The following is a 25,863-nucleotide window of genomic DNA, read 5'->3' as shown; positions in this document are numbered from 1 at the left end:
ATATTACAAAGGTATTTTATGAATTCAGACATGGATTAGAAATAATTGTAAGTTTTGGAGCGCGGTATTTTTTGTTATCACTTGGATGTTTCATAATTGCACAAATATATGAGGATGTGACCGAATACCAGCGAACCATTTAGATAATTTAGTCTTTTGTTGATAAATTAGTGGCTCACAAGTTAATACATATAACTCCAATGTGAAGCGCTGAGCAAACTGTTGGCGCTATATAAATCCTGTATAATAAGAAGCGTTTTGTTTTTGCCCGAAAGCTTTCCAGCAGCTGCGATCGTACGAAGCGTTACCTTGCCTCCTGTTCGCTGGGTTTTTCGTCTTCTACAACTTTCTCCTCTGCCTTTTCCTCTACTTTTGAATCCTCTACCTTGGGTGCCTCGCTGCCGTCTTCTTTATCTGCCTCCGGCGTCTTCTTTTCCGCTGCTGTCGCCGATTCCTTGCTGTCCGTCTTTTCTGCATCCTGGTCATCCTCGGGTTTAACCCTCTTGGGGGAACTCTGCAAAGCAAAAAAAAAAACCACAAAGGAAAATTAGAGTCTTTACACTAGAATATGAAGGCGCTTCTAAGTGCAGTAATCTGAGGACAACATGAACTTGTATGACTGCACTTAGGAGCGCCTTCCTGCGTCATCTTCTGCACACAATTTGCTTCCACTCTTTAGAAGTGCTGCTCAGTACCGCTTTTTCTATACATCATCCATCATTGGCTGCCATACTTCTACAGCATCGTCCACAGACGCCCCCCGCTACCCACTGTACTTACACTAGAACATGGAGGCACAACCTCATGTCCTTCTGTACAGCAGAGCAGGGAAGAAAAATCTTGGCACACAAAAACCCAACACACCAATACCCAACACCCCCCACACACAAACCCCCAACACCCCCCCCCCCCCCCAAACCCCCAACACACACACAAACCCCCAACACACACACAAACCCCCAACATACCAAAAACACAAATACCCAATACCCCCCCCCCCCACACACACAAACAAACACCCAACACCCCCCCCCCCCACACACACAAACAAACACCCAACACCCCCCCCCCACACACACAAACAAACACCCAACACCCCCCCCCCACACACACACAAACAAACACCCAACACCCCCCCCCCCCACACACACAAACAAACACCCAACACCCCCCCCCCCCACACACAAACAAACACCCAACACCCCCCCCCACACACACAAACAAACACCCAACACCCCCCCCCACACACACACACAAACAAACACCCAACACCCCCCCCCCCCACCACACACACAAACAAACACCCAACACCCCCCCCCCCCACACACAAACACCCAACACCCCCCCCCCCCACACACAAACACCCAACACCCCCCCCCCCACACACACAAACACCCAACACCCCCCCCCCCACACACAAACAAACACCCAACACCCCCCCCCCCACACACAAACAAACACCCAACACCCCCCCCCCACACACAAACAAACACCCAACACCCCCCCCCCCCACACACAAACAAACACCCAACACCCCCCCCCCCCCACACAAACAAACACCCAACACCCCCCCCCCCCCCACACAAACAAACACCCAACACCCCCCCCCCCCCACACACAAACAAACACCCAACACCCCCCCCCCCCCACACACAAACAAACACCCAACACCCCCCCCCCCACACACACAAACCCCCCCCCCCACACACACACAAACCCCCCCCCCCCACACACACAAAACCCCCCCCCCCCCCACACACACACACAAACAAAACACCCCCCCCCCCACACACACACACACAAACACCCCCCCCACACACACACACAAACACCCCCCCCCCCCACACACACACAAACACACACACCCCCCCCACACACACACAAACACCCCCCCCCCCCACACACACACAAACACCCCCCCCCCCACACACACACAAACACCCCCCCCCCCCACACACACACAAACACCCCCCCCCCCACACACACACACAAACACCCCCCCCCCCCACACACACACACAAACACCCCCCCCCCCACACACACACACAAACACCCCCCCCCCCACACACACACACAAACACCCCCCCCCCCACACACACACACAAACACCCCCCCCCCCCCACACACACACACAAACACCCCCCCCCCCCCACACACACACACAAACACCCCCCCCCCCACACACACACACACAAACACCCCCCCCCCCCCCCACACACACACACAAACACCCCCCCCCCCCACACACACACACAAACACCCCCCCCCCCCCCCACACACACAAACACCCCCCCCCCCCCACACACACACACAAACACCCCCCCCCCACACACACACACAAACACCCCCCCCCCCCCCCCCCCACACACACACACACACAAACACCCCACACACAAACACCCAACACCCCCCCCCCCCCCACACACACACAAACACCCAACACCCCCCCCCCACACACAAACACCCAACACCCCCCCCCCCACACACAAACACCCAACACCCCCCCCCCCACACACAAACACCCAACACCCCCCCCCCCCACACACAAACACCCAACACCCCCCAACACACACAAACACCCAACACCCCCCACACACACAAACACCCAACACCCCCCACACACACAAACACCCAACACCCCCCACACACACAAACACCCCCCCCCCCCACACACACACAAACACCCCCCCCCCACACACACACAAACACCCCCCCCCCCACACACACACAAACACCCCCCCCCCCCACACACAAACACCCCCCCCCCCCCACACACAAACACCCCCCCCCCCACACACACAAACACCCCCCCCCCCACACACACACAAACACCCCCCCCCCCACACACACACAAACACCCCCCCCCCCCCCCCCGCACACACAAACACCCCCCCCCCCGCACACACAAACACCCCCCCCCCCCGCACACACAAACACCCCCCCCCCCCCCACACACACACAAACACCCCCCCCCCCGCACACACACACACAAACACCCCCCCCCCCCACACACACACACACAAACACCCAACACCCCCCCCCCCACACACACAAACACCCAACACCCCCCCCCCACACAAACACCCAACACCCCCCCCACACACAAACACCCAACACCCCCCCCCCCACACACACAAACACCCCAACCCCCCCCCCCCCCCACACCCAAACACCCAACACCCCCCCCCCCCGCACACACAAACACCCAACACCCCCCCCCCCGCACACACAAACACCCAACACCCCCCCCCCCCCCACACACCCAACACCCCCCCCCCACACACACACAAACACCCAACACCCCCCCCCCACACACAAACACCCAACACCCCCCCCCCCCACACACACACACAAACACCCAACACCCCCCCCCCCACACACAAACACCCAACACCCCCCCCCCCCCACACACAAACACCCAACACCCCCCCCCCCCCCGCACACAAACACCCAACACCCCCCCCCCCGCACACAAACACCCAACACCCCCCCCCCCCCACACACACACACAAACACACCCCCCCCCCCCCCACACACACACACAAACACCCCCCCCCCCACACACACACAACACCCCCCCCACACACACACACACACAAACACCCCCCCCCCACACACACACACAAACACCCCCCCCCCACCCACACACACAAACACCCCCCCCCACCCACACACACAAACACCCCCCCCCCCACCCACACAAACACCCCCCCCCCACCACACACACAAACACCCCCCCCCCACACACACACAAACACCCCCCCCCCACACACACACAAACACCCCCCCCCCCCACACACAAACACCCAAACACCCCCCCCCCCCCCACACACAAACACCCCACACACAAACACCCAACACCCCCCCCCCCCCACACACACAAACACCCAACACCCCCCCCCCCACACACAAACACCCAACACCCCCCCCCCCCCAAACACCCAACACCCCCCCCCCCCCACACACAAACACCCAACACCCCCCCCCCCCCACACAAACACCCAACACCCCCCCCCCACACACAAACACCCAACACCCCCCCCCCCCACACACAAACACCCAACACCCCCCCCCCCCACACACAAACACCCAACACCCCCCCCCCCCACACACACAAACACCCAACACCCCCCCCCCCCACACACCACAAACACCCCCCCCCACACACACACAAACACCCCCCCCCGCACACACACACACAAACACCCAACACCCCCCCCCCCCCCGCACACACAAACACCCAACACCCCCCCCCCCCCGCACACACAAACACCCAACACCCCCCCCCCCCCCCCCGCACACACAAACACCCCCCCCCCCCCACACACACACACACCCCCCCCCCCACACACACACACACACACAAACACCCAACACCCCCCCCCCCACACACACACACAAACACCCAACACCCCCCCCCCCACACAAACACCCAACACCCCCCCCCCCCCACACCCAACACCCCCCCCCCCCCCACACACACACAAACACCCAACACCCCCCCCCCACACACACAAACACCCAACACCCCCCCCCCCCCCACACCCAACACCCCCCCCCCCCCACACCCAACACCCCCCCCCCCACACCCAACACCCCCCCCCCCCCGCACACACAAACACCCAACACCCCCCCCCCCCCGCACACACAAACACCCAACACCCCCCCCCACACACACACACACAAACACCCAACACCCCCCCCCCCACACACACAAACACCCAACACCCCCCCCCCGCACACAAACACCCAACACCCCCCCCCCCCCCGCACACAAACACCCAACACCCCCCCCCCACACACACACACACAAACACCCAACACCCCCCCCCCCACACACACAAACACCCAACACCCCCCCCCCCGCACACAAACACCCAACACCCCCCCCCCCCCCCCGCACACAAACACCCAACACCCCCCCCCCACACACACAAACACCCAACACCCCCCCCCCCCCACACACACAAATAGCCAACACCCCCCCCCCCCAACAAATAGCCAACACCCCCCCCCCCCCCCACAAAGCCAACACCCCCCCCCCCCCCCACAAATAGCCAACACCCCCCCCCCCCCACAAATAGCCAACACCCCCCCCCCCCCACAAATAGCCAACACCCCCCCCCCCCCCACAAATAGCCAACACCCCCCCCCCCCCACAAATAGCCAACACCCCCCCCCCCCCCCACAAATAGCCAACACCCCCCCCCCCCCCACAAATAGCCAACACCCCCCCCCCCACAAATAGCCAACACCCCCCCCCCCACAAATAGCCAACACCCCCCCCCCCACAAATAGCCAACACCCCCCCACACACATAAATACCCAACACCCCCCCCACACAAACACCCAACCCCCCCCCCCCACACAAACACCCAACCACCCCCCACACACACAAACACCCAACCCCCCCCCACACACACAAATACCCAACCCCCCCCCCCCCACACACAAATACCCAACACCCCCCCCACACAAATACCCAACACCCCCCCACACAAATACCCAACACCCCCCCTACACAAATACCCAACACCCCCCCCCCCCCCCACACACACACACAAATACCCAACACTCCCCACGATTTGCAGGAGTGAAAGTGACCGTTTCCTGTGGAAAGTAGAAGTGATGTATCATTCTTTTGCTTCTGCTGTGTGATGAGACACCTAGCTGACAGGTGGGAAGCCTCACTTTAGTCACTCACTGAGTGCGTTGCTAGTAATACAGAGTGACGTCAGAGCTTACGGAGCTTCTCAGAGGGAACCTTGTTGGTGCCGCTTAGCTGGCGCCTCTGACTGAAGTCACCAATTTATGTGTGTTGTGAGGTGTAGTATCAGGCTATGCGGGCGTATACAGTATACAGGACACCGCTGTCTGTAATGGGAACACACACTGAGCTGGGCGACAGTGCAAGGACGCCATGTTGTTCACATTGCTGCAAGGACGCCATGCTGTTCACATTGCTGCAAGGACGCCATGTTGTTCACATTGCTGCAAGGACGCCATGTTGTTCACATTGCTGCAAGGACGCCATGTTGTTCACATTGCTGCAAGGACGCCATGTTGTTCACATTGCTGCAAGGACGCCATGTTGTTCACATTGCTGCAAGGACGCCATGTTGTTCACATTGCTGCAAGGACGCCATGTTGTTCACATTGCAGCCATGACAGTTTGTCACACATGGTGGTGAATAGCAGCACTGGTTCCCTTCTGACATCGCCCCAGGAAGCTGATTGGCGAATCAGTGATCACATGCAAAGTAGTAAGCAAGATGTCACTTGTGACATCATTGCTTACTACGTGTGAAATCTATGAATGATCACAGAAGTCACATGGTACAAGGCTATTCACAACAGCCTTGTACCATGTGACAAGCTGTGACCAATCACAGCTCACTCAGTATTTCTCAATGACTGCAAGAATGCAGACAGAGAGAAAGAGAAATGATTGCTTTTACATCCTATATGGGTGTAAAAGCAATCAGTGTAAAAAAAAAAAAAAATAATCTTCATCACCCCCCACAAGTAGTACAGTGTCACCATGGTGACACTGTACTGCTAGGGTGACAGTATGTAAAAATAAAAAATATAAAAAAATAAAATAAAAATGTAAAAAAAAATGTTTAAAAATTATAATGTTTGGTTATAAACTAATTTGGATTTTTTTTTTTTACTAAAAAAATAACGGAATAAATTTTGGCCAAGATTTAGGATGAAATATTATTTATTTGCAAAATTTTATTAAAAAAAACACTTTTTTTCAAAATTTTTGGACTTTTCCATTTACATAGTAAAAAAAATAAAAATCCTAGCGGTGAATAAATACCACCAAAATAAAGCTTTATCTGTCTCAAAAAAATGGTAAAAAATTCATATGGGTACAGTATTGCATGACCGCGCAATTGTCATTCAAAGTGTGATAGCACTGAAAGCTGAAAATTGCCCTGGACAGGAAAGGGGTGAAAGTGTCCGGACAGGAAGTGGTTAAGAAAAAAAAAAAAAAAAAAGCCATCCTTACAAGCTTGAGCAATTAACCACTTGCCCGCCAAAAGATTTACCCCCCTTCTTGACCAGGCCATTTTTTTGCGATACAGCGCTGCTGCTTTTAACTGATAATTGCGCAGTCATGCAAAACTGTACATAAATTTATGTCCCTTCTCCCCTCACAAATAGACCGCTCTTTTGGTGGTATTTGATTACCTCTGCGTTTATTTTGAGCGCTATAAAACAAAACTAATTTTTTTCGACTTGTTGCTATAAAACATCCAGTAAAAAAAAAAAAAAATGAACAAAAAAACATTTCTTCATAAATTTAGGCCAAAATATATTCTCTTTGCTGCTTAAAAAAAAAACAAAAAACACCAATAAGTGTATATTAACCAATACACGCCCGGCCAATAGCCAAAAGGCGGCCGGAAAAATATATTGGATTTCCGGGTTGGACGCCAAATGGCGTCCTCCCGCACATGCGCACTTTTCGCGCTTGCAGAGCTGTGCAGCGGCGCGATTGTCACCGGCCGTGTACCTCAGACACGGCCGATGACAGATCCGAGTATCGGCCCCCGTTGCCGGTACCATGTGACCTGCTGTGACCAATCACAGCAGGTTACATGACAGTTGTATACAATGGATGGCTTCATTCATGCCATCCATTGTATACTAGTGTATCTGTGAATGGTCACAGCTAATCACATGCACATGTCATGTGATTAGCTGTGGCCAAATCATAGCTAAGCACAAAAAAAAAAAAAAAAAAAAAAAAAAGCCCTGAATGAATCGATGTCATTCAGGTAAATGCTTGCTTATAACAAAGTAATTCTTTGCTATAAGCAAATTGGGGAAGTGATCAGTATTTTTTTTTTTTTTTTTTTTACACACAAAGTAGTACAATGTTACTATGGTAACATTGTACTACTTTGGACAGTGAAATATGAAAAATAAAATCTTAAAAAAAATAACAAAAAATAAAAAAATTAAAAAAATATATTTTTTTTTCCATACTGTCACCAGTCAGTGTCCCTGATGACCGCCATGCCAGTTATATGATGACGCTGTACTGCATTGGTGACAGTATGTAAAAGAAAAAAAAAAATTGTGAAAACAATTTTTTGCATTTTTTCATTTTCCGAAAAATGACAAAAAAAATACAACTTCAAAAAACTCGCCATGCCTATTATGAAATACGTCGGACTGTCTACTCTGCAAAAAGGGGTCATTTGGGGCATGTCAAGTTAACACCTCGAAAGCGATCCACAAAATGCGGTGCGATGTGCAGAATTGAATCGCATAGGTGTGAATACCCATGCGATCAGATTCTAGTGTGGACCAAAAATAAAAAAAAAGGGTCCTGCACCTTTTTTGGTGCGGTGCGATTAGAAAAATGTAACCTCCAATCGCACCACACATAAACTGCATGTGATTTGCACAGCAATGCGGTGCGGTTCCTTTGCGAATCACATGCGATATACCGTACCGCATATGTGAACCCGGGCTAATACAGTAATCAGTGCTAATTAACCGCCTCCCGCCCGCCATATAGTACGACGGGCGCAAGGCGGTTCTCTCATTGAGAGGACGTCATATGACGTTCTCCCTTTCTAACCGGGAGCGCGCAGCGATAGGCGGTGTGCTGTGTCCCTCCGACACAGCGGATCACCGATCAACGGAAAGAGCCGAAGATGTTGGCTCGGTCATGTGATCAGCTGTGTCCAATCACAGCTGATCACATGTAAACAGGGAAATGCTGGTTATCAGCATTTCTCTCCTCATGAGCTGTCACACTGACAGAGGAGAGGAGAGCCGGTAATCGGCATCCCTCGGAGGGGACATCTACATTGATCATCAGAGCACTGATAATCAGTGTGCCCGGATGATCTGTGTAGCCCCGTTGGTGCCACCTACCAGTGCCAGTCAGTGCCGCATATGAGTGTGGCCTTTCAGTGCCCATCAGTGATGCCTGTCAATGCCCATCAGTGCCACCTACCAGTGCCTCCTCATCAGTGCCCATCAGTGATGCCTGTCAATGCCCATCAGTGCCACCTACCAGTGCCTCCTCATCAGTGCCCATCAGTGCTACCTATCAGTGTCCATCACTGCAGCCTCATTAGCGCACATCAGTGGAGAAAAATCACTTCTTTACAAAATTTTATAACAAAACTAAGAAAAAACTTTTTAAATTTTCAGTGGTTTCTGGTTTAAGAAAAAATAAACCCAAAGGTGATTAAATACCACCAAAATAAAGCTCTGTCACAAAAAAATGATAAAAATTTTCATATGGGTACAGTGTTGCATGACCGCGCAATTGTCAAAGCGTGACAGCGCTGAAAGCTGGAAATTGGCCTGGACAGGAAGGGGGTATAAGTGCCCTGTAGGCTAGTGGTTAAAAGCGCCGACGCTGTACTAATGACACTGGGCAGGAAGGGGTTAACATCTGGGGCGATCAAAGGGTTAACAGTGTGCGGTGTTTTACTATGTATGCCGTGTTGTGTTTTACTTGGGAGACATGCTGCTTTGTATCTCTGTACAGCAAAACAAATACAAAGCAGCATGTCCATGCCGACAGGAGAGAGATCTGTGTTTACACACAGATCGCTCCCCTTTCAGCCCCGCCGAGGATCAACTGGGAATCACCGACCAGTACCCAGTGAATGACATAGCTGCATAGGTAAGGTGGCGCATGCGCCCCCTATGCGGTTAGGCAAAATCACGTACTGATGTATTTGATTTTGCACAGCGGAGCCGCCCTGTAGCAGTATATCTGCAAAGGGGCGGCTCTTAAATGGTTAAGAGAACAGAAACGCAGTCGCAAATATCAGAACAAAAACAGCGAATACACATTTCTGATAGACCGCTTATGAGCCAAGATTCTAAAACCTCAGCATGTTTTAACATTTCTGGAATTATGACCATTTAGCCAGAATAAAGTCATCTTCGTCAGTCATTGGGTAGCATTTTGAACCCTTATATTCTTGCTTCTATGCTAGGAAGTTCCAGAGTGGATTAGGCCTCCACAACCCTCCTATGAGAAATCGATATTGGAGATCGGTCACATCTGTATCTGTTGAGAAGATAAATTCATGCTGGACAACAATCTGCATGGTAACCGAATGTATATGGTTGATATTCAGAAATATAAATATCTAGAATGAACTGTATTTGGGAATTGGTCAAACTTGGCTTCCCAGCACCCATCCCTTAAACAGGATGATTGGTTAGATCAGTGGTCCTCAAACTGCGGCCCCGGGGGGCTGGACGTGGCCCTTTGCATGCCTTTATCTGGCCCTTGGGGCACTATTCCTCCCACTGATACAAAACACTATTCGTCCAGCCGACAAGGGGTCACCCCTTTCTCCAGCCGACAAGGGGTCACCCCTTTCTCCAGCCGACAAGGGGTCACCCCTTTCTCCAGCCGACAAGGGGTCACCCCTTTCTCCAGCCGACAAGGGGTCACCCCTTTCTCCAACCGACAAGGGGTCACCCCTTTCTCCAACCGACAAGGGGTCACCCCTTTCTCCAACCGACAAGGGGTCACCCCTTTCTCCAACCGACAAGGGGTCACCCCCTTTCTCCAACCGACAAGGGGTCACCCCTTTCTCCAGCCGACAAGGGGTCACCCCTTTCTCCAGCCGACAAGGGGTCACCCCTTTCTCCAACCGACGCCGACAAGGGGTCACCCCTTTCTCCAACCGACGCCGACAAGGGGTCACCCCTTTCTCCAACCGACGCCGACAAGGGGTCACCCCTTTCTCCAACCGACGCCGACAAGGGGTCACCCCTTTCTCCAACCGACGCCGACAAGGGGTCACCCCTTTCTCCAACCGACGCCGACAAGGGGTCACCCCTTTCTCCAACCGACGCCGACAAGGGGTCACCCCTTTCTCCAACCGACGCCGACAAGGGGTCACCCCTTTCTCCAACCGACGCCGACAAGGGGTCACCCCTTTCTCCAACCGACGCCGACAAGGGGTCACCCCTTTCTCCAACCGACGCCGACAAGGGGTCACCCCTTTCTCCAACCGACGCCGACAAGGGGTCACCCCTTTCTCCAACCGACGCCGACAAGGGGTCACCCCTTTCTCCAACCGACGCCGACAAGGGGTCACCCCTTTCTCCAACCGACGCCGACAAGGGGTCACCCCTTTCTCCAACCGACGCCGACAAGGGGTCACCCCTTTCTCCAACCGACGCCGACAAGGGGTCACCCCTTTCTCCAACCGACGCCGACAAGGGGTCACCCCTTTCTCCAACCGAGGCCAACAATGGGGCACCATTTCTCCCACTGACACCAACAATGGGGCACTATTTCTCCCACTGACACCAACAATGGGGCACTATTCCTCCCAATGATACCATGTGGCGATGTTTACTGATACCAGAAAATTTACACTCCTGCTGGCCACAGTCCGACCCTCCTAAAAGTTTGAAGGACAATAAAAAGTGCCCCACCCCCCCTTTTTTTTTTTTTAGAATCTTTGTAGACCCCTGGGTTAGATGGTCTCTGACAACACCCCTTTTATATTTTACAGGAAATGGAATGACTGGACCTGTAAAGGAAGCGCTTGTTTTTACCTCAACCAAGAACACCCAAAGTGAGCCACGGCAACGTTTTTGCTTGGACAATCGGCCTCAGCAAAAACCAGGACTTTGCAAGTATTCTTTTTATTTCTGTTGCGTTTTGTTCTCTTTAGGTCTCTAACTTCTTCTGTAAATATTTTTTCCCACCATTTTGACCTTTTCAGTATTAAACCCCATTTGGAAAACAAGTGTTGAAAAGGTCTCTAAAGCTTTTAACCTCCCTAGTGGTCTGATTATTTCAGATTTTTGGTGCTGAAAGCGGTACCATTATTTTGCATGGAAATATGTCGTTTTTTATTGTAGGCTGTAATTCTTAGGAATAACTCACTGAAATCTGTCCGAACAAGAGTCTAGTAACCATCCCGGGTAGGATAAAACTTGAAACACGAAATCATAAATTATAATTTAAAAAATAATCATAAAAAATAATAATATAATAATAATACATTTAATTCAATAATATAATCAAACCAAAAACACTGAAATTTGAAATATAGCGCCAAGTTCGCACATCGCTGAGCAAAGTCGCAAAATCGTTTTCAGTGTCTGATGAGGAATTTCCCCCACGAATCATTATCACTCAATTCTGCAAGTGGTTCTGATTTACTATCGCTGTTCTCTAGCCGGTCTAAAACTGATTTTGACCTAAAGGGACGCTTTTTGGACGCCATGGACGTTTCTGTTTCCAGGCAGAAAGAACAGTAACAATGCAGGCAGGGCGCCGGACAAAGCACTCGGGACAAAATGTATGTGAAATGGGTTGAAACAGCAATGTTTTACTATGTAAAATTTATTTGGAAAAAAAAATGACTTTTTTAAAATTTTCAAATTTCCCGCCACCAGCGGCGCCCGTACGTCCCGACGTCACAGGGACCGGAACACAGAAGCCGGATGCCGGCATCGGCCGGAGGAGATGGCCGGGGATGCTACAGGGGACACATCGGGGGAGCGAAGGACAAGGTAAGCGCTGTAGGGAATCCCTGAGCAGCGCCGCATGGTAAGCCCGAGTGTAGCTCGGGGTTACCGCTTTTGGTACAGACATTTTACCCCGAACTACACTCGGGAATACCGCTAGGGAGGTTAATGCAAACTAAAAAGAATCCCTGTCTCTTGAAGAGTGCTACTGTAAAATATTCTTCTGAATATACCTGTCTGGGGTGACAGTGTGTGTTACAGACGTTTATGCCAAGATCATGGTGCTATTGCCAAGGATTGTGAGTTTCCTCCTTTTTAGTAAAAAGGCCGTGGTGGCATTTAAAGGGTTAATTACATAGGTAACTTATCCCAGTGACAATTGCTCTCAGGCTGCTGACACAGATTGCGGTCCAGCGAGCGGGAAAGTCTCTGTGCAGGGTAGAGCCGAGAGCGGCATTATTACGGCAGTGACAGCGCGGAGTGAGATTAACCTGTACTTTGTGGCGAGTTGGTAAGAAGGGCAGGAGAAGGGCAGGAGTTGGGCCGCGAGAAGGGCAGGAGTTGGGCCGCGAGAAGGGCAGGAGTTGGGCCGCGAGAAGGGCAGGAGTTGGGCCGCGAGAAGGGCAGGAGTTGGGCCGCGAGAAGGGCAGGAGTTGGGCACCGCCGGCCGCGAGAAGGGCAGGAGTTGGGCACCGCCGGCCGCGAGAAGGGCAGGAGTTGGGCACCGCCGGCCGCGAGAAGGGCAGGAGTTGGGCACCGCCGGCCGCGAGAAGGGCAGGAGTTGGGCACCGCCGGCCGCGAGAAGGGCAGGAGTTGGGCACCGCCGGCCGCGAGAAGGGCAGGAGTTGGGCACCGCCGGCCGCGAGAAGGGCAGGAGTTGGGCACCGCCGGCCGCGAGAAGGGCAGGAGTTGGGCACCGCCGGCCGCGAGAAGGGCAGGAGTTGGGCACCGCCGGCCGCGAGAAGGGCAGGAGTTGGGCACCGCCGGCCGCGAGAAGGGCAGGAGTTGGGCACCGCCGGCCGCGAGAAGGGCAGGAGTTGGGCACCGCCGGCCGCGAGAAGGGCAGGAGTTGGGCACCGCCGGCCGCGAGAAGGGCAGGAGTTGGGCACCGCCGGCCGCGAGAAGGGCAGGAGTTGGGCACCGCAGTCTTCACAAACGCATAAGCGCGTGAAGACTGGAATTGAGCTCCGCAGTAACTTTTGCAGTTTTCCTATTCCGGCTCAAACCTGTGCGATGTCCTTTTGTCTCTGTCAGTTGACTGCGCTCATTGCTCATCAAACGTTTTCCCAGAAACTGTATATGTCATACTGATACTTGATACTGTACCTCGCAGCACTGCACACATGACAATTACAGTCACAGAGGCACCATTAGCTGGGACAATTTGCCCTCTTTGAAGCTCAGTAAGCTCTGACATGATTACTAGCAGCGCACACAGTGAATGATGAAAGCCAGGCTTCCCGCCTGTTAGCTAGGTGTCTCATCACACAGCGGAAGCAAAAGTGTGTCACATCACGTCTGCACTCAACGCGAAACATGTCGAAACATTCACACCTGCAAATCGGGTAGACTTTCTGTATTTATGTTTAATCCCCGTATGTTTGCTATAGATTTGTTTTTTTACCCGTCGTGCTATAAACAGTTAAAAACCAAAAATTGTGACCCCAGAACTGACAACTATACCACAAACACAACAAAACTGGAACACGTACCAAGCAGCTAATAGGCACAATAAAGTTTATTTCAGGAAAGCATTGAGACAGAGCATGCCACAGACATCCAATAAAAGGAGGGGGGGGGGGACCTTTCCAAAGAGAAACTGAAGCTGCCATTACTTTATCCTGAAGAAGGATCAGATTGCGCTAGAGTCTGCGCTGGACCAGTAGAATGGTTCTTGATCGATATTAAATAGTGTCGATCTTTCTTTGGAGATATGGGCTGCTACTGTACTGGTACGACAGAGCGATCACTTCATCCGAGAAGATAATGGAACGGGAAGAGCTCAGTCCCGCCTCTCTCCCTATTTACATTCTAAAGCCAGTGGTTTAGTGCAGGGGTGGGAAACTGTGGCCCTCCAGCTGTTGTAGAACTACAAGTCCCATGAGGCATTGCAAAACTGACAGTTACAAGCATGACTCCCAAAGGCAGAGGCATGATGGGACTTGTAGTTCAACAGCTGGAGAGCCACATTTGCCCACCCCTGGTTTAGTGCAAAGACAACATTTAGAAGCAATGACAACCCCCATGCTTCTCAGGACAGTTTTTTTTTTTTTTTTTTAAACACACTGGCTTGATTTAATAACTTGCCTCTGCAGCATCCTCGGCTTTCCTCTTAGTTCCGCCCTTCTCCTTGGACTGCTCATCAATCACTAATTTTCCCTCCTCGTCACTGCTGCCATCTGCATTCCCTTTCTTATCTCCGTCCCCCTCCGGCTTGTCCTCTTCTTCCTCCTCCTCCTCCTCATCTTCATCTGCATCTGCATCTTCTTCATCTTTTGCACTCTTCTTTGGAGTTGGCTGGTGAGGGAGATAAAAACCTATGAGCTCTGCTGCCCTCTAATGGACACATTCTATTACAACAATCGTACAGTTCATGCAGCAAACCAAAGAGTCTGGAGGATTTCATTCAGTAGCAGTGATATTTACCTGCACTTGTTCTGTATGTTTTGATTTTATGCAAGTTTCTTTAACCACCTCCCGTCCGGCCATTGTATATAAACGGCCAGACGGTGGCAGTACAGGGTCGGGTGACAGTTTATAAACGGCTTCCCCACACCCTGTTTGTGCGCACTCCCTGGGAGCGCGCAGCACCGCGATCCGGTGACCTCTGTGTCCTCCAGACACAGTGGAACACCGATCGGACAGGACCTCTGTACGAGGTCCCGATCATGTGATCGCTGATTGGCCAATCAGTGATCACATGTAGAGTAGTAAGCAAGGTGTCACTTCTGACATTGCTTACTACGTGTGAAATCTGTGAATGATCACAGAGGTCACATGGTACAAGGCTATTCACAACAGCCTTGTACCATGTGACAAGCTGTGACCAATCGCAGCTCACACAGTAGTTCTCAATGGCTGCAAGAATGCAGCCAGAGAGAAGGAGAAATGATTGCTTTTATACCCATAAAGGATGTAAAAGCAATCAGTGTGAAAAAAAAAAAACACTTCATCACCCCCACAAGTAGTACAGTGTCACCATGGTGATACTGTACTGCTAGGGTGACCGTATGTAAAAAAAGTTTAAAAATTATAATTTTTGCTTAAACTAATTTGGGTTATTTTTTTACTAAAAATATAACAGAATACATTTTGGCCAAGATTTATGATGAAATACTATTTGCAACATTTTATAAGAAAAACACTTTCAAAATTTTTCGACTTTTTAATTTACATAAAAAAAATTAAAATCCCAGCGGTGAATAAATACCACCAAAATAAAGCTTTATCAGTCTCAAAAAATGCTACAAAATTCATATGGGTACAGTGTTGCATGACCGCGCAATTGTCATTCAAAGTGTGATAGCGCTGAAAGCTGAAAATTGTCCTGGGCAAGAAGGGGGATTTTTTTTTTGCTATATAAATGAAAAAGTCCAATAACTTTTTTTTTTTTTTTTTTTTAAAGTGTTTTTCTTATAAAATTTTGCAAATAAATATTTCTTCATAAATCTTGGCCAAAATGCATTCAGTTATCTTTAGTATAAAAAAAAAAAAAAAAACCAAATTAGTTTATAACCAAAAATTATAATTATTAAAAAAAAAAACTTTCCATTTTAATTTTTTTTTTTTAACATACGGTCACCCTAGCAGTACAGTGTCACCATGGTGACACTGTACTACTTGTGGGGGGTGATGAAGATTTTTTTTTTTTTTTTTTTTTTACACTGATTGCTTTTACACCCATAAAGGCTGTAAAATCAATCATTTCTCCTTCTCTCAGCTGCATTCTTGCCGCCATTGAGAAATACTGTGTGAGCTGCGACTGGTCACAGCTTGTCACATGGTACAAGGCTGTTCTGAATGGCCCTGTACCATGTGATCTCTGATCATTCACAGATTTCACATGTAGTAAGCAAGGTCAGAAGTGACATCTTACGTACTACTCTGCATGTAATCACTGATTGGCCAATCAGTGATCACATGATCAGGAATTAGATTCCCCTATCCACATATTCGCGATGGATGGAGGAATCCTTTTCGGTGTGCTATTGTATTCTGATGGCAGGGAGCCATCCACACCGTCAGAATACAATGAACAGTATTGCCGGTGGCATGGATCGGTTTGGAAAAAAACCTGACTGGCTGGTTGTACACAAGTTAATAGATAAATCTACTTGTGTACAACCAGCCTGCCCATACACGGGACAATATTTGGTTGGCCAGAAGGCTTTAGAAGACTTGACACATTTTCGATCTGCCTTCCCACAAAAGGCCAGAACAGTTGTCAGCACATGCTATCCAGTTAAAACACAGGGGGTGGCGACTGACGTGGGTAAACCCTGCCCAGGTGTGGAGGGAATGAGACCCACTGTTCATTCCTTACATCCCCCATTTATCCTCGCACCCTCCACAAGCCTTCATGCACTTTCCCCCTATCCTCCTAATACACCCCCCCCCCCACCTCCTTTTCATCCCCTTCTTGCCTGACCGCTATGGAATCCTCTTCACTTTTGAGGTAGATTTTAGGGAGCTGAAAATGTCCCCCTAACACTCCAGTCCTCCACAGCCTTAGGCCGGGTCACCAACCTGGCCGCATTTTACCTGAAGGTTGCATGCTCTACCATTAGCAGCCCCAGCTGGGTCCAGTCTATCAAACCATAACAGAATTGCTCTCTGCCCATCAGGGGCAGACTGACAACTCATGGGGCCCCCCGGGCAATAGGGGATCATGGGGCCCCTGTGTCTTGCCCAAACTCAAAAAAGCCTATGAAAGAGGTACCAGGGGCATCTCATGGGGCCCCCTACTGACCCCGGGCAGAGCCCGAATTTCCAAATGGTCAGTCCGCCCTTGCTGCCCATTATTTCCTACACCCAAATATACCTGCTGGTAGGGCTCCACTACCTGTAATATGGGCCCATTTATGCACCCATTAGATTTCCTGATCGTGTATAAAGAACCCACCTCCCCTCTGCCCATGTGTTTCAATGTGAACATGTCTGTATGCATTCCGTACCAACAATGGTTTATCTGCTGTACACGTTTAGATTTGATGTGTGCACATAAATAAAAAAACAATTTAATAAAAATATTGGAATACCTTCTCTCCATCTTTAGAACCTTTAGCTCCAGCTTTAGCACCTTTCTTCCGGGAAGTAGGCTGGAAAAAAACAAAAAAAACAGTAAAAGTTGTGTCCAGGGGAAAAAAAAAAAAAAAAAAAAAGAAAATCACAAAGGCGGGTGAGCAGAAAGGGGTCAGACAAATCCACCCGCGTGGTTAGTTTTGATCTACACATTTTCCTAAATCGAGACACTGAAAATAAGATGATGAAACAACATTGTGTTTTAAAAATGTATCGGTTTGTGAAGTTTTTTTTTCTTTTATTATTGCTGAAGGCTTGAACATTAAAAAAAAAAAAAAAAAAAAAAGTATAAAAAACGCCTGAGAAGTTTTTATTCTCTGTGAATCAACAACCTAGAGTATGTAGCCATTGAGCCTGGGTTCACACTGATGCGGTGTGGAATTCGCAGCACCGCATCAGAATCGCACCCCATTCATGCGAACCGCTGCGGGTGTGTATGTTAAAGCGGAGTTCCACTCACCCGGTCAAAAAATAAAAGTCAGCAGCTACAAAAACTGTAGCTGCTGACTTACAAAACAGCCACTTACAGTACCTGTCCCTCGGTGTGTCCCCTGCAGCTCGTTTCACCGGCCGTCCTGTGTTCCAGGAGGCCGGCATCTTCAGTGTGGGAGACCCGGCTGTGACAGCTTGCGGCTTCACAGCCGGGTACCCACTCACTGCACATGTGCGAGAAGCGCTGCGCTTCATGAACGGTCCTGTAGTCTTTTGGGACTTGTCACTACAGGGAGGGAGGACACCTTCCACTTCCGATCGCCTAGGCGAAAGGTACCCGCTCCCACTTCCGGTCCTATCAAATTCGGGCACCTGCTCCTCCCCAAAAGGTGCCAATCCTTTATGTGGAGCGGGGAAGCAGTCCTTAAATCGGAACGTCCCCTTTTGGGTGGAGCTCCGCTTTAAGTTAACACCCTGAAATCGGTCTGCAAAACGCAGCGCAATGTGCAGAATCGGATCGCATAGATGTGAATACCCATGCAATCCGAATCTATTGCGGACCCAAAAAAGGGTCCGGCACCTTTTTGGTGCGGATGCGATGCGATTTTAGCCATGCATAATGGATTAAATCGCAACGCACATAATTCGCATGTGACTTGCACAGGAATGCGGTGCGGTTCCTGTGTGAATCACATTGGATGCACCGCATTAGTGTGAACCCAGCCTGAAGGTCTAATCTGGCATTTAATATGACTATATCTAGAGTGATGAGACCAACGCCTAAACATTTTTTACCTTAATGTAAGAAATGCATTATGGGAAAGGAAAAAAAAAAAAAAGTTTTAAAACCCCTTTAAAGAGGGGGGTGGGGTGGTAGTTTTTGATCTTGACAACAAAATACCAGAACATTGCAACAGTGAGAGGCTCAGTAGAGGTACCTGGTATCCAGATGCTTTCACCGTTGGGTTATTCTCAATTTCCCAGAGGCCCTCGCTAAATCCTTTCCTCTTATTTGCCTTTCCATACTTAGCCTTGGTCTCTTCATACGGGACAATGTCTTTGGGACCAAGGTATGCTCTAGAGAAAAAAAAAAAAATTAATAAAAAACAAAAACAAACAAAAAACACCACCACAAACAAACAAAAAACACCACCACAAAACAAAAACAAAACAAAAACACCAAAAAAAAAAAAAAAAAAAATTCACAAAAACAGACCAACAGAAGTAACATTACATAACTGCAGTCAGACAAAATTAAAACAATGGGAACTAAAGTCCCAGCTGCACCAGAGCAAATGTACCCAATTTCCTTCCTAATTTGTATATTTGAAGTTGATTACTATGAATTGGCTCTGGATCACAATGCAACTTTGAAATCGCGCGACTTCACTTGAAAACAGCGCAATTTCAAAGCTGCCGGTCAGTGCGATTTGCACCTCCGCTTTCACTGTGGCTTGCGACCTCATTTAACAGAAAGGGAGAATGTCACCAGCACACTGAGGATCACCAATACGGGTCCACAATTTTCAATGAACCATCACAAAGTTACAGCAAGGCAACGTTTTGGAGTCTCACAGGACCCCTTCGTCAGATGTCAATGCAAGCCGCAATGAAAATCGGGGGGGGGAAAAAAAAAAAAGAAAAAAAAGTAGTGTAGGAACGGTTTCTGAAATGGCACTACTTCAAAAAGCACCGATTAAGACAGTGCCAAGGAAATACATTAGCTACAACTTCAGGTGTGATTTGTAAATCGCATGTCGCACCTGAAATCGCACCGTGTGAACCAGGGCTAAATGCTTTCTGCCAGTCTAGCTATGAACGTCTGACATACACGGGTCACACCCCATCTTTCTACATTAATCGCTTCTTCCATTCAGTTCTAATTGAGAACATGAAACGGATGCACACCTAGACCAAGTGCCTGAAACATGAGCCTGTCTAAGCTGCAGGCAGGATAGACAGCAGGTATGACTGAACCACCACTATACAGCAGACTCGGCACTCAGGATGTGCTGTTATGGTGTCGGCCTCCCCTCTCAGGGCTCATTCACACCATGGTGCAGAGATGTCAGTTCCTCTGTCAGTTCACACTGCTAGTATCACACGCAGATGTTTTTCTGTGCAAGAATCTGTATTGTGTATAAGCAGGGGTGGACTGACAACTCATGGGTCCCCCGGGCAATAGAGGATCATGGGGCCCCTGTGTCCTTGCCCACACTCAAAAAAGCCTATTAAAAAAAAAAAAAAAAAAAGTACCAGGGGGCATTTCATGGGGCCCCCTACTGACCCCAGGCCCTCGGGCAGTGCCCGAGTGCTCCAATGGTCAGTCCGCCCCCGTGAGTGCCCGAGTGCTCCAATGGTCAGTCCGCCCCCGTGAGTGCCCGAGTGCTCCAATGGTCAGTCCGCCCCCGTGAGTGCCCGAGTGCTCCAATGGTCAGTCCGCCCCCGTGAGTGCCCGAGTGCTCCAATGGTCAGTCCGCCCCCGTGAGTGCCCGAGTGCTCCAATGGTCAGTCCGCCCCCGTGAGTGCCCGAGTGCTCCAATGGTCAGTCCGCCCCCGTGAGTGCCCGAGTGCTCCAATGGTCAGTCCGCCCCCGTGAGTGCCCGAGTGCTCCAATGGTCAGTCCGCCCCCGTGAGTGCCCGAGTGCTCCAATGGTCAGTCCGCCCCCGTGAGTGCCCGAGTGCTCCAATGGTCAGTCCGCCCCCGTGAGTGCCCGAGTGCTCCAATGGTCAGTCCGCCCCCGTGAGTGCCCGAGTGCTCCAATGGTCAGTCCGCCACCGTGAGTGCCCGAGTGCTCCAATGGTCAGTCCGCCACTGTGAGTGCCCGAGTGCTCCAATGGTCAGTCCGCCCCTGTGAGTGCCCGAGTGCTCCAATGGTCAGTCCGCCCCCGTGAGTGCCGAGTGCTCCAATGGTCAGTCCGCCCCTGTATAAGGCTAGGTTCACATCTTTGCAGGTGGTGTGGCAGCGGATTCACACGAAAATCCGAGCAGTCTCACCACCAGCACAGAGGAATGCGGACCCGCAGGTGGGTGTCAGTTCTAATCGCACGGCGCCCGCACTGGAAAGCGCAGCCGTACTGGGAACCGAGGTTCCCGTGGGGGCTGCGTTTTCAGAAGTGCAGGGATTTCTTCCCTGGGTGTCCCGGGGAACAGGAGTCCATTCAAATGAATGGGCTCTCGTGTGTGCGCAAAGCACGGCTGCATATATGTGAACCGGGGGTAAAACTCACTGAAACGCACATGTAATCTTGTGTCTCTGCAAGTGAAATCTGTACGGTTTTCCCATCAGTTTTCATGCACATATATAGTGTGAAGGAGGCCTAACCGTTTTATGTCCTTCAGCTGCCCACATGACAGGTCAGCCTCCATAGGAGCCCTACAGCCCGAGTTAACTACTTCAGCTCTGGACGGTTTTACCCCCTTCAGGACCGGGCCCATTTTTTACCATTAGGCACTGCGATTCTTTAATAATTTCCTGTCCGGACATTTTTACCCCCTTCCTGTCCAGGGCAATTTTCAACTTTCAGCACTATCACACTTTGAATGACAATTGCGCGGTCATGCAACACTGTACCCATATGAATTTTTTTTTTTTTTGAGACAGATAAAGCTTTATTTTGGTGGTATTTATTCACCGCTGTGAGTTTTATTTTTTTTTGCTATGTAAATGAAAAAGTCCAAAAAGTTTGAAAAAAAAAAAAAAAGTGTTTTAGAAAATTTTGCAAATAGTATTTCATCATAAATCTTGGTCAAAATGTATTCCATTATCTTTTTAGTTAAAAAAAAAAAAAAAAAAACCCCAAATTAGTTTACAAACCAAAATTATCATTTTTAAACTTTTTTTTTTTTTACTTTTTTTAGATTATTTTTTTTTTGTGCCTGTGGCGTAGCACTGTGGTGGTGGCTCACATAGCCATTACATTTTTTTCTTTTTTTATATTTGTTTTGTTTTTTTTTACATACTGTCACGCTAGCAGTACAGTGTCACCATGGTGACACTGTACTACTTGTGGAGGGTGATGAAGATTTTTTTTTTTTACATTGATTGCTTTTACACCCATAAAGGCTGTAAAAGCAATCATTTCTCCTTTGTAGCTGCATTCTTGCAGCCATTGAGAACTACTGAGTGAGCTGTGATTGGTCACAGCTTGTCACATGGTACAAGGCTGTTGTGAATAGCCCTGTACCATGTGACCTCTGTGATCACTCACAGATTTCAAACATAGTAAGCAATGTCACAAATGACATCTTGCTTACTACTTTGCATGTGATCACTGATTGGCCAATCAGTGATCACATGATCGGGATCTCGCACAGTGGTCCCGTCCGACGATCAGTGTTCCACTGTGTCCGGAGGACACAGCGGGCACTGGATCGCGGTGTTGCGCACTCCCAGGGAGCGTGCACAAGCAGGTTGCGGGGAGGCCATTTATAAATGGCCACCCGACCCTGCACTGCCACCGTCCGGCCATTTATATACAATGGCCGGAGGGGAGGTGGTTACCGGGCAATCGCGCAGTCAAGCAACACTGTACTCAAATTACATATATCTTTTTGATTAACAGAAAGCTTTCGCTCGGTGGTTCTTGATCACCACTGGATATTTTTTTCATAACCAGAAAAAAAAAAAAAAAAAAAACTGAAAATTCTGGAAATTAAAAAAAAAATCAATTTGTTTCTACTCTGCTACTTCGACAGCTAATCATATGGTAAAGGTAGCCAGGTACTATGCTTTTGGTTGTGACCTGTGATTGGCCCACAGCAATCACAAGCTGTTCATGAATGGAAAGTTATTAGTGACAGCTTGTTTACATTGTTATGTGATAGCCATGACCAATCATAGCGTTCACATGATACCCAGTTACAGTGATCCACTGTGTCTGGTGACTCCAACGGTCACAGGAGGGCCTCACAGTGTGCACCCAAACCAGGACAGGCACAATGACATGCATGTAACCTGACTGTACCCTGCACGTGCCGCCCACAGTAAAAGTACGGTGGGAGGTCAGCAAGTGGTCAAAGTCTAAAAAAGTTGTTTTTATTTGTTTTTGTTTTTTTTAACCTAAATGCGCCTTTTTCCCTTTAAAGCAGTGGTTCTCAACCTTCCTAATGCCGTGACCCTTTAATACAGTTCCTCATGTTGTGGTGACCCCCAACCATAAAATTATTTACCCAGTAATTATAATTCATGAAGTGTCGTTTTACCTCCAATACTGCTGCTTTCTACACAGTAGCTGGTTTCTACACAGTAGCTGGTTTCTACACAGTAGCTGCTTTCTACACAGTAGCTGCTTTCTACACAGTAGCTGCTTTCTACACATCGGAAATATGTGTTTTCTGATGGTCTTAGGCGACCCCTGTGAAAGGGTCGTTCGACCCCCAAAGGGGTCGCGACCCACAGGTTGAGAACCACTGCTTTAAAGCAAACAAACCACACCCACCTACCCCTACACCCCCCCCCCCCCCCATCCCCATACACCTACCCACCCACACCCACCACTATTTGTCCTAGGCTCCGAACACTTACCTGGTTCCCTCACAGCTGTAACCATGTGCAGCTCTGCTCCCCTGACTTCCTGCTTTCACAGGAGGAGGGAGTAGGGGCAGAGCTTACCAACACATAGTGTGAATGGATGCACACTGCCCAGTTTGGGAGCACGCAAACATAGGTGGCTTAGCACCCAGCTTGCCAAGAAGGCACCCAGAGAAGACAACAGCACTGCAGGGGAGGAAGTAAGGGACCTGTCTATGCAATATGGTTGCACACAGCAGGCAAGCGCAACGACTTTTTAATTTTTGTTATTGAAACTTTAGTATCACTAACATTTCTGCCCTGACAAAGTGAATGACCGAGCACAAAGCAGTTCATAAAAGGCAAAGCAGTACTACTACTACCACCAAAGAGCAAAAATTTAGCAAAAACCCTGACTGGTTGGCTCTAAGCTGACCAGGGGCAGACTGAACACTCATGGGGCTCCCGGGCAATAGGGGATTATGAGGCCCCCCGTGTCCTTGCCCACACCCAAAAAAGCCTATGAAAAAGCCAATGAAAGGTACCAGGGGCATCTCATGGGGCCCCTACTGACCCTGGGCCCTCGGGCAGTGCCCAAGTGGCTAAATGGTCAGTCCGCCCCTGAAGCTGACCAACAAGACTCCGCTCTGTTACACCGGAACACTGAGACCTTCTATTCTCAATTTGTTCGCCACCAACCAGGCTTATATGTCTTTTCAAACAACTTACGTTTCATGTGTGCCAAAGAAGAACACTTGGTATTTCATAGATGTGGGCTTAGCAGCAGGTTCAAGGATTTCATCAATCTGAGGAGAGAAAAAAAAAAAAAAAAGGGGAGGGGGGGTTATGATGCCGGCATGGAATAAAAATAGAGTACAAATCCAATGAGCCTGTGGCAGCAGGCTAATACAAAGCACTGAGACGTGATGGAGAGCTGCATTACAGATCACAGGAAGAATCTTTCCCTCGGAGAAACCTAGGCCTCATACTAGTCCGGAGAAACCTAGGCCTCATACTAGTCCGGAGAAACCTAGGCCTCATACTAGTCCGGAGAAACCTAGGCCTCATACTAGTCCGGAGAAACCTAGGCCTCATACTAGTCCGGAGAAACCCAGGCCTCATACTAGTCCGGAGAAGCCTAGGCCTCATACTAGTCCGGAGAAACCTAGGCCTCATACTAGTCCGGAGAAACCTAGGCCTCATACTAGTCCGGAGAAACCTAGGCCTCATACTAGTCCGGAGAAACCCAGGCCTCATACTAGTCCGGAGAAGCCCAGGCCTCATACTAGTCCGGAGAAGCCCAGGCCTCATACTAGTCCGGAGAAGCCCAGGCCTCATACTAGTCCGGAGAAGCCTAGGCCTCATACTAGTCCGGAGAAACCTAGGCCTCATACTAGTCCGGAGAAACCTAGGCCTCATACTAGTCCGGAGAAACCTAGGCCTCATACTAGTCCGGAGAAGCCCAGGCCTCATACTAGTCCGGAGAAACCTAGGCCTCATACTAGTCCGGAGAAACCTAGGCCTCATACTAGTCCGGAGAAACCTAGGCCTCATACTAGTCCGGAGAAACCTAGGCCTCATACTAGTCCGGAGAAACCTAGGCCTTGGAATCTATCATTGGCAACCTCTAATAGGAATGCATCACAAACACAGGGGCATGCTGGGATACATTGTGTAGGGGCGGAGCAATGGAACGCATTAGCTTAGGGTCACACTATTGCAGACCATGCGACTCGTGTCTGCAGTCCATTCATTTGAATGAGCTATCATGTACATAAAAGATGTAAAAGAATGAGCTGTCATGTCTGCGCTTTCTGAAAACAAAACAAAGAAAAAAAAAAACAAAAAACACCACCACACATGGCAGCAGCAAATGGCATGGTCTTTTTGACCATGTCGCTTTCCCTGCGGTCCCCACATCTGCAAATGTGCTGCAGGTTAACCACTTCCAGTCCGGACACTTTCACCCCCTTCCCCCCCCAGGCCAATTTTCAGCTTTCAGCGCGATCACACTTTGAATGACAATTGCGCGGTCATGCAACACTGTACCCATATGAATTATTTTGAGACCGATAAAGCTTTATTTTGGTGGTATTTATTCACCGCTGGGATTTTTATTTTTTTTTGC

At 49.7% G+C, this 25,863-nt stretch overlaps 1 protein-coding gene across 1 annotated transcript; it reads right to left on the bottom strand.

The window, feature by feature from the left end:
• Nucleotides 1-308: 308 nt before the first annotated feature.
• Nucleotides 309-24,539, bottom strand: LOC149427214 (uncharacterized; the record flags this gene model as incomplete). Its single annotated transcript, XM_089668184.1, has 5 exons — nt 24,465-24,539; nt 19,161-19,299; nt 17,748-17,807; nt 14,797-15,006; nt 309-514 (listed from the first exon to the last, which is right to left on the bottom strand). Coding segments are annotated over exons 1-5 (653 nt in total), but the record flags the coding sequence as incomplete, so codon positions are not given.
• Nucleotides 24,540-25,863: the final 1,324 nt, after the last annotated feature.

The sequence above is a fragment of the Staurois parvus genome, unplaced genomic scaffold, assembly GCF_062004578.1.
Source record: "Staurois parvus isolate SC_StPar_1 unplaced genomic scaffold, SC_StPar_1.0 ptg003930l, whole genome shotgun sequence".
Lineage (NCBI taxonomy): Eukaryota > Metazoa > Chordata > Amphibia > Anura > Ranidae > Staurois > Staurois parvus.
This window is presented reverse-complemented; position numbering and strand designations above follow the sequence as displayed.